The 10,566-nt window shown below is 40.2% G+C and overlaps 1 protein-coding gene across 1 annotated transcript; it reads left to right on the top strand.

Annotated features, from left to right (window-relative positions):
* The first annotated feature begins 433 nt into the window (after positions 1-433).
* Positions 434-7,769, top strand: LOC132039467 (uncharacterized). The gene is made up of 3 exons (XM_059429944.1): positions 434-558; positions 4,493-4,555; positions 7,391-7,769. Exons 1-3 carry the CDS (start codon positions 434-436, stop codon positions 7,767-7,769), a joined length of 567 nt encoding a protein of 188 aa, XP_059285927.1.
* The last annotated feature ends 2,797 nt before the right edge of the window (positions 7,770-10,566 follow it).

The raw sequence follows: 10,566 nt of genomic DNA on the forward strand, positions 1-10,566 counted from the left end.
TAAGGCTTCAGAGAGATCCAGTTTATTATCAAAAGCTTCTTGAAAGGCGTCCTTGCGAGACTTCAAATGGCAAGGTCACGAACCAAGCTGGCTTTCTACTGTTCGGCAACTTGACACTGCTGCAGTCTCGCCCATCGCACTCGGAGCCAGGCTTTGGAAGCCTCGGAGCATTTCAGTTGCTCCTAAGCAGTCTTTAAATCACTCTCCAAGTGACGGACCCTTACCTTAAGGTTTTGATGATCAGAGTCCGTGGCCTAAAGGGCCCCCTCTCTCTCGTTCAACCTTTGTCTTACCTCATCATAACTTAGCCTCAGGGAATGCTTCAAGGACTCTTGACTCACAGCACCTTATCCAGAGTGCCTCAACCTCACAGTGAAGTTGGCGGTTCTCTGTAGCCATTATGTTTTCTGCCGACATCTTCCCCGCTTCAGCTATGGCAGTGGTGGCAAAAGCATGGCTCAAAAGGATTTGCTCCGCAAGCTGTGCTAGTAATGTTATCAAGTTTTCGCCAAGGGACCTGGGCGAAGTAGAGCTCTCCCCAAGATCACTGGTGCTGAGGTATGTTTCCAGGGAATTGGGACCAGCTTTCCCCCGGTCAAGTTCAAAAGTCTCCGCTCCTCCACGGCAGGGGGGTTCTCATCCTCATTGTCAACATTCACCACACTGCGGCTGGCTTGCACTTCCCTCCATGCTGCAAGAAGTTGACGCTGGGTCGTCACGCGGGAACTTATCCCTTCTGTCGAAGTCCTAGGAGGTTGTGGAGGGCTGCGTACCCTGCGCTTTCTGTCGCCTGAGTTCAAAGTGGCGATAATCATAATGTTTGATAAAGCGGTTTCACTCGAGGGGATTTTTCGGGCGGACGACCGCCTTGTAGGGATGCCTGTACAAGATTAAAAGAAGTTCATAAGGAAAGGATGAGAGGCTCACACGAGAGATTTATGGCATGGATTTCATTGTCTTACCATGGTTTTTTCCCCTCTATCATGCGGTAGTGAGGCTTTTCCAAGTCCTGGTTAACCCCGAAGTAGCGGGCAACAGGACTATCACCCAATCGAACATTCTATGCACATAGCCGGGCGCTACAGGGGAGGCTGCAAAATAGAAACAAGTTATGCGGCGACGCCTATAAAAAGTACAAGTAAGAAAACCAAGGCGGATTCAGACTTACGAGTATGGTTCCAGGCTTCCGAGAAGGGTTTCGGAGAAGCACGGTGGAGAAAATCTGTTCGAATCATAACGAATCGGTCACACCAGCCCCGGTCGAAGTCATCCTCGGCACTGACTATCGGCCCGCAGGAGCCTCGGGGGAACAATGGACCATTCCGCCCCAGAACATACGTGGTGAATAAATTTGCATCAAGCGGTCGATGGTAAAGGCAAGCCCGACGCCGTCAACAAGATTCTGTATGCAGTAAACAGTCCTCCATAGTTGGGGGCAAGTTGGCCTAGGCAGACCAGGTATCTTCGGCTGAAGGTCTCGATCAAACGAGAAACCGGTAGCAAGAACCCGATGGTGAAAGGATAAGTGTGGACCATGCAGTATCCCTCAACATGGTTTATCATCTTTCCTTCTGTGCCAATTGGGAGGGCCACAACTTTGGGTCCCCAATTACAATCCTCGAATACTTGAGGCAGATTTTCGTTGGTTATTAGCGAGCTAATCTAGCCTACTGATTCATGGCGGGTGTCAATTTGGAAGTCTCCCAGATATGCACAGTCTAGCGGTAGGATCTCTGCTGCGAGGGACCCCAGGTCAAGTTCGATAGTGATAGAAGCCTCAGGTGCTTTCCCTTTCCTTTGGGAAGGGCAACTTTGCAGGAACGAGAAGATGAAGGAAGTAAATGTGTAGGGCTGTTCAATGCTAGTGCCATGATGGGAATTGGATGAGTTTTCCTTAGGGAGAAATTTATGGCTTTTGTAAGGAAAGGTTGATGTGTTAAAGGAAGAAAATAATTCACTCGAATGAGGTGAATATGGAAAAAGAGATTGGAAGTTTATTTAGGCAAAGGAAATCTTGGATCTTCCCTGGAAACGAGGGGCCGACAGTCATTACGAAGTGTCAAACAACGCCGCCTTCCGTGAATAGTGACATTTCTAATGATTGGCGCGTCGATTAAGGAGATTGGACGCTTTCGTTTTCGGCGTAATTGACTAGGTTCAAATCTCTTCCATTTCCTCGTCACGACTGTTCGAATCCCGGAAAGTTCGATCCCAATTGTATTGGGCTAAACTCATACAACCTAGCTGGACCAGTACCGTTAAGCCACGTGGCTAAATGGATAAGTCAAGGATGAGTCAACACTTAGTGTCACCGTAACTTAGTGTCACCGGAAGTAATTTCATTGCACCGGAAGTAATTTCATTATACCGGAAGTAATTTCATTGCACCGGAAGTAATTTCATTATACCGGAAGTAATTTCATTGCACCGGAAGTTTCGCTTGGTCCGGAAGGTTGTTGGAATAGCTTTGGAGGAGAGCTCAACCGGCGGCCATTACGGATTGGGTTGAACGTTATCTTCTGGTGTTATTAGACTTAATGGTTCTTTTTATTGCTTATTATTATTACTCAATTAATGCTCATTATGGGCAGGGGTATAATACATGGAATATGTGCCCCTAGCTCTTATTATAAATAGGGATTGTTATTCTCATTGTAAGGACACAAAATTCAAGAGGAATACATAACTCCCATATACAATTGCTCCATTTTAAAGTTCTTTTCTATTTTACTAAGTTATCAATCATAAGTTTGGCCAAAGGAACTAATACCGGGTTTAATCGAGGCTGTGCTATTCTTAACCTTGCTTTGCTTTATTTCATTTTAATCTAATCTATTTGCATACTGTACTAATTTACAGGTCACTTTGATCCACATGTCCTTGACCACAAACACAAATTCAACAGAATCAATTTCCGGGTAAACACCAATGCCGGCTAGCTCTTCTATAATAGTTAAAATATATTTTGCTAATAATTTAATGGATTTTTAACTATATATTGTTTTTAGATATATATAAATTTATTTGAAAATGTTAAGGAACTTATATTGTAATTCATACTACTAGCCATATGGTATAAGTACTACCACTCCAAGTATTTTCCTATATCAACTTTCTTTATTGAACTGTTGACTAACAGAAAATAGAATTGTGCGATATGTCACTTCAATGAGAAACACATTTTTGACAAAAATAAAGATATTTTGGTGTCTGAGAAATAAAAAAAGGGAAAGATATTACAGTGAGGCAACAGTAGACATCAAGAGGATTTGATCGGATGCTTATCTTTTTGTTTATTTGAGAAAACAAGTACGTTTTAATCATCGTGGAGGTCTGAGCAAAACCCAAGCTTTAATCATTGAAACGGCTTTTCGACCTAAAATATAGTAGTAGATGCTTTTGAAAACACAACTTACCCCAATATTAAATCAACATAAATATAAGAAAAAGGCTTAATCATTTTCAAATAAAAGATCATAGAACTCAAAATTCGTCTAAAAGATAAATAATCTAAAGATGAAAGTAAGTTGATTCGTAGGACAAACTTGTTTTTTATTTGGACTTGTCAACTTGAGGTATGTGGTTGCCATGGGCCTTTGGCATGATGATATTTAGCCCGTACCCCCTAAGGATAAAAAGGGAAATACAGGAAGAATAGAATGTTTTCCAATATATCTTGTTAGGAGATTTGAGAAAAATAAGTACCTTGACAACATACTAAGCGCATGGGCAACTCAAAATATATGTAAAATGCACTAATCCCATGATATTTTAGGTTGAGGTACTTTTTGACATAGCGATATCCTTTCTAGAGAAATTGGCATTTATGTATCTCTATTATTTTAAAAGCATGAATATAAATGTTGATTGATCAAAATATTCTTTAAATATTGAATGACTTTTATATCATTTTAGTCTAATTCTATCATGTTTTTATTGTCTATTTTGGTAAATAAAAAACTTAATCCTATTACTACTAGAAGTTAGGAATATTATTGAACTAAAAATCATGTCTACTTCTTTTCTATTTTTTCTTTTAATTTATGGATGTACCTTCTTTCATTCGTTGATAATCATTTTATTAAGAGTAAAATGAAAAATTTAAAGTTAAATATTTTTGTAACTCATAAAATCAATGTATATAATTATAAATAATATTTATTATGATTGAGATAGTCTGGGAATAACGTGCAACTGCACGTTAATGGAGACTAGTAACTTATATAAGTACCAATCAGTCCATCTAATGACAAGAAATAGCCACAAAAGTACACATATATTTGATTTTGGTGCCACTATTTAAGTTATGCCCTATAATTTATTGCATGTCTATTCACTTAAAAATAATTTTAGACATACTAATGTCTGAATAAAGTACACAATGAATTTTTAACGTAATAGCCTAACTCTTTTTTTTTTTGGCTCGGATTTCCCTTCATACGGACTGACTTTTAATTTTTGTATCTGCTTCTCATTTAATGAAAATTTGTAGGTCAAGGTACCCTTATTCGTTGGTCTACGAGACCAGAGATGCTTTGTTCGATACCCAACAGAGGTAATGAATTCGTTCTTTTCTTACCAAAAAACAATTTTCGCAAGGCAAAAATTTAGAGAATCTTTGCCTTGTCCGACATAAGTTCCGTAGAAATTAAATTATCCGGCATAAGTTGTGTAGTAACTAATTCGCAAGGCATAGTTTATAGAAATTTTGCCTTGTCCGGCATAATTTCTGTAGGAATTAGATTTTCCAGCATAAATTGTGTAGCGCCGAGCGAATTAGTTACTCCCTCCGTCCCAATTTGTCTGACACTTCTCGCTTTTCGAGAGTCAAGCGAGTTGTTCTTTAACCGTAATTTTTTCATATGCCTTTTAAATATTTTAAATTATTAATTATGGTGACTTATAGTACTTTTTACGTAGTTTTCAAATATGTAAATTTTATTTTGAAAAATTTAAAGATTCTATTTTCGAACATACAGTTGACTCTCGAAAAACAAAAAGTGTCAAACAAATTGGGACGGAGGGAGTACTACACAGCTTATGCGAAATTTAATTCCTACTGAAATTATGCTGGACACACAAAGTTTCTATAAATTTATGCCTTGTGAAATAGGTGGGTAGGACAGTTTTTTTTTGTTTCACAATGTCAAGGATATTTTCGACCACTTTTTATTACTTAAAGTGCCGAAGGACAAAAATTAAAGACAATCAATTGAGGGCCAAAAATTATAGACTACTCCAAAATAGGGTCATTTGTGCGAATGACCCCCTAACTTTCTCTAATTGGCCCAATTAACGATTTAAGTTTTAAATAGGGAAATCTACATGGTGTAGCTAACATTAGACCTTATTTTTATCTAGCAGCTATACTTTAATTTATTTACACCTCATAGCTAAAAGGTGTATATCAATTACATTCCATAACTAAAACATACAAAATATGTTAAAATAAAAAAGCAACCCCTGTATCCACATTTTTCTCTCTCCTCCCTCCTTCTCCATCCCTTCTGCTCTCAATATTGCCGCCGGAGCTCCGGCGAACGAGCTCCGGTCACTGCTCCTCATTGTCACCACTGTTTCATGCGAAAGCCAGACGGAACATACAACCCCTGTCGAAGTGTGACGATGTCACTGCTCCTCATCGTTGGTTTTCAAATAATGAGCTCGATGAGGGCAATATGCACAAGCAAATATATTGATTTTCAAATTAATGAGGGGAATATCCACAAGCAATACATTAATGTTCAATAATGAACTCCTTGTCGAAGTGTTCTGTAACATTTAGAAGCTAAGTTCCTAAATGGCGATCTGACAGAGCTCCCGGTTAGCACTAGATTTCCTCATTCGTTTGTACTAATCCTAGATTGACAACAATTGTAACAAGAATGTTATCCTTATGGTACATTTAAACACTGCTGATCCGAGGACCTATCAGGGATTTGTGTGACAAGTGTTCCACGAAGGAAGGTCTCAAATTGTTAAGCAGGTGCACTGGCAGATTCAGCAAGTTCTTGCAGTAACTCTTGTTGTTGTTCGCCGTCTCTCTCTCTTCTCCCTCACGACGACGACGGCTTACAACTCCGCCTCCCGTAGCGGTCAGATCCGGACGGAAACAGTCAGATCTGGCCGAAAATGGCTTTCTATTTTTGAATACAATCTAGTGTTGATGACGACGACGGTGACAACGGTCAGATCTGGATGGGAACAACCAAATCTGGCCGGAATCTGACCGGAATTTTATTTCTTGTATTCAGTTTTGAGTGTATTCATTAATTTTATTTCTTGTATACAAATGAATACAACGAATTTTGAAGTGTATACAAATAAATAGAGTGAAATTTATTTCTTGTATCCAGGTTTTGAGTGTATTCGTTAATTTTTTTTAGTGCAATTTTTTGTGTTTTTGATGTTTTAGTTGAATACATCTTATTTGAATACAGCAAAATCTGACTCAACCGAATTTTGAATACAATCCGATTTCTGAATACAATCAACTGTAGCAAACTACTGTAGCGCGCATTGTAGCTACGAAATGTAATTAGCTAAAATGTAGCTATGCCCAATTTAAAACCCCTAAATGTTAATCATTTATGTAAAATTCCCTTTTAAATATGGCAAATTATACTCACTCACCTCCCCCCTAAAAAAAAAAAAAAAAAAAAATCAATACTACAGCCATTTTTGAAGCCTTCAAATAAGTTCATCTTCTTTAACTGTTCCATCTTCAATTTTTCAACATAAAAGGGATCTTATTTCACATTTTGGCAACCACAATCACTTTCACGTGATAAAGAAATTAACGTTTGCCTTTTGTTTTTTAATGTCTTGTAGGTAAAATATATATATATATATATATATATATATATATATATATATATATATATATATATATATATATATATTCTCTCCTAATCAGAGTTGAAGAAATTTGATGAATAACCTAAAAACATCATCAAAGACGTAAAAGTTTGGTTTAAATTTTTTGATGCATGCGTATTGGTGATTTGTTTCAATTGATTGATATTAGATTTTACCGCAAACATCTTAAGGTGAATATCAATTTGGAGATGTTTGAAGATGATTTTGGATTTGAAATGATTTTAGGCGTAAAAACTCGAGGTTGAAAAAGACTACATCTATGTACCCTGTATATCCATGCATGTTGCCCTATACGTCCTTTTATCTCCTGTATAATATATATATATATATATATATATATATATATATATTTGGTGGTGGATACACAAACGCATCACATTCAAGGAGAGGTGCCGTGGTGCATGTTATTTGCAGATGACATTGTGCTTATTGACGAGACGCGAAGCGGTGTTAACGCGAGGCTGGAGGTTTGGAGATAGACCCTGGAGTCGAAAGGTTTCAAGTTGAGCAGGACTAAGACAGAGTACTTGGAGTACAAGTTCAGTGACGTGATACAGGTAGAGGACGAGGATGTGCAGCTTGATACTCAGGTCATCCCCAAGAAAGAAAGTTTCAAGTACATGGGGTCGATCAATATCCAAGGGAATAGTGAGATTGATGACGAAGTCACACATAGTATTGGAGCGGGATGGCTAAAACGGAAGCTCGCATCAGGTGTGTTGTGCAATAAGAATGTGCTGCCTAGACTTAAGGGAAAGTTCTACAAAGTGGTGGTTAAACCGACAATGTTGTATGGGATGGAGTGCTGGCCAGTTAAGAAAGCTCATGTCCAGAAGATGAAGGTAGCAGAGATGCAGATGCTAAGATGGATGTGTGGGCATACCAGGTGAGATATGATTCAGAATGAAGTGATTTGGGACAAGGTTGGTGTGGTCCCCGTAGTGGACAAGATGCGGGAAGGAAGGTTGAGATGGTTCGGCCATGTGCAGAGGAGATGCACTGATGCGCCAGTAAGGAGGTGCGAGAAACTAGCAGTGGTGGGGCTGAGGAGAGGGAGGGGTAGGCCGAAGAAGTCTTGTGAAGTATGCCAGTTTTCAGTACTACGCTAATCGGCCTCGTTCTATAAGACAAGAATAACTTAACGGTAGACAAAGTTAGTTACTTATCACAAAATATAAAGGCAAAATATCACATATTGTTATTTAAGGCGCACATAGCACATAAAGTCATATATTAAAGCTTGAATACTTTTGACCCTTTGTTCTAAAGGTTCGGATGTTTTTGTTCTAAAGGTTAGGATGTTTATGGGCCTTTGATGTTTGGGTGGAGCTTGGTTTAATGGGCTTTATGGTTGACTTACTTTGGCAAACCCTTCCCTGTTACAAAAATTAAACAAATGGGGGGAATTATAATTTATATTAACTAGGGGCCGAGTCTTACGTAGACTACCTACGTATCCCACCTGGGGAAATCAGGCCTTATCGTAGTTCGTTTTACAAAAGAAGGATATATATCTTTCCTAAATATCCTTTAGGCTAAACCTAGCTAAAGACATCCCCAGACCAGCCCCGGATAGGGCTTCCCACGTATCCCTCCATAGGGACGTCAGGTCGGCGCGGTTCCTTACAATATTTATGGAGGAGGGGGTAACTTTTTATGTGCAAAAAATAGGGACACCTAATATCTACCCAAAACATAGTTCCGCGAGTCGCTGTCCTTACGAACCCACTTTCTCATTTTCCTTTCATCTCAGTACTGTGGTGGTAGGATGACCAAGATCTCTCATGTACTGATCTTGTGCTCGAGTTCCAGCTTGAATGTGTGGCACTCTTCTATGTCATGCCTCATAGCTTCTGTATGATACAGGCAAAACTTGTTCATGTTGGGTCCTAGTGGCGCGGGCTCGTGGGTAGGTTCCACGGGTCTAATCTTTCCCAAAGTAGCCAGAGTTGAGAATATGTGGGCGTATGATTCCTCGAAGATCGTGAAATTATACCCCCAGATCTGAGTACTAGCGGTGACTCCTTCTCCAAGGATGATAGGGTCATAGACCAGTAAGGTGTGTGGCCCCCACAAAGTCCCAATGATCCTATCATCAATCAGGCTACAAATTTTTCTCCTTAACCCCAGATACTCATTCAGGGTATGACCTGCCTGGTTGCGGTGAAATGGGCAACTTTTGTATGCGTACACCAACTCGGGAGGTGGCAACCTAGCCCTAGTGGTGCAAGACACTCCTGTAGCGACTATCCTTTCGTACACCTCCTTACAGGTGACGGGCCATGGAGCCACTCTTAATGGGGATGAATGGGCTTTGAAATATATCCCCCACCAGGTGAGTTCGGAAGGGCCTGCCCTTCCAAAATTCTATGACGCGATAGTAGAGGTTGTAGGTACCAGCAGCGGTGAGGGTGCATAAAAGTCAGATCCCTCATTGGTTGGGGAATAGGAGTCAGATTCCTCATTCGCCTCATTCTTTTCTTCTGCAAACTCGGGAAACATCTCAAATGGTTCTTCTTCTCTCTCAGCCTCTATGTCAACGGGCTTTAATTCCTCCTCCTCCATATCCTAGGTCTCTTCTTCTTCCTCTTCTGGTTCTTCTCCTTCGGTGGGTTTGGAGGCTTCCTGTTGAGGTTCTGACACCACTTATGGGTTTGATTCTGTCACCCACGGGTCTGATCTAGCTCCTTGGTTGTCATTCATTCCTTCCGAGGTCCCTTCTCTAGGTGTCACAGGCTTTCTCTCTAAGGGTATATAGTTCGGACTAATTCCCCTTTCTTTTGGGACATTCCCATAGTATTGTTCTTGGGGTATACCCTCCGGCGGGTTCCCAACCATCTCCGGCAACGTCCACTTCCTCAATTTTCCTTCCTATTTCTTGGAGGTGCTTATCCATTGCGTAAAGTACCTTATCTCTCAAATCTCTCAACCTGCCTCTCCCAGAGAACGCGTTTTTTTGTTCTCCTTGGTTTGTCATTGTAAGTCAACCTTTAGTGGAGATAGATTCGGGTAAGTTTTAGGCTTTGGGATTTTTCTTTGGGTATGTAGTTTAGATCATCGAATCAAATGTACTCAAGCCTTAATATATTATAGCACACATAGCAACTAGGCATGTGAAGCACGTAGCAAGCATTCATGTAATTTGTAGAAATTTATACTATTCACGTTCCTAAGACCTTTTTGAGTTAAGGCTCTCTTAATCGCTTGAAACATGCAAGTGCCATTTGTGAAGATGAACCATTGCCCCGAAAATATCATCATTAGTTAATAAATAATAATAAAAATTTCTTCCCCGAAGAGATTACAAAGATGATGAAGCCGACATGGGGCTTGATATAAAGCAATAAATCAGCAAGGCTCTCTTCCAGTGGCTGATGTCTTGGCCTTCTTGACCCTCCGAAGGGCGGTCTGAATCCGAAGTCGTGCTTGGTACATCTCCATCCTGATTATCACCGGATCTGCTTCTTCTAAAATCTTGGCCAAATGCTCATCTGTGCTTTCCAAACATTCCTTCAGACGCTCCTCTTCTTGGGCATCGCTAGGAAATATGGGCCTTGGGATGGATGCACGGGCCAAGTGTCCCTGTAGCCATTCATGATACGCTGGGTCACACCCTTCCTTGAGCTTTTCTGGAGCTAAAGTATCTGGACCCCAACTCACGCGACCATTCCATTCTCCAAGGATCAC

The sequence above is a fragment of the Lycium ferocissimum genome, chromosome 12 (assembly GCF_029784015.1).
Source record: "Lycium ferocissimum isolate CSIRO_LF1 chromosome 12, AGI_CSIRO_Lferr_CH_V1, whole genome shotgun sequence".
Taxonomy (NCBI): domain Eukaryota; kingdom Viridiplantae; phylum Streptophyta; class Magnoliopsida; order Solanales; family Solanaceae; genus Lycium; species Lycium ferocissimum.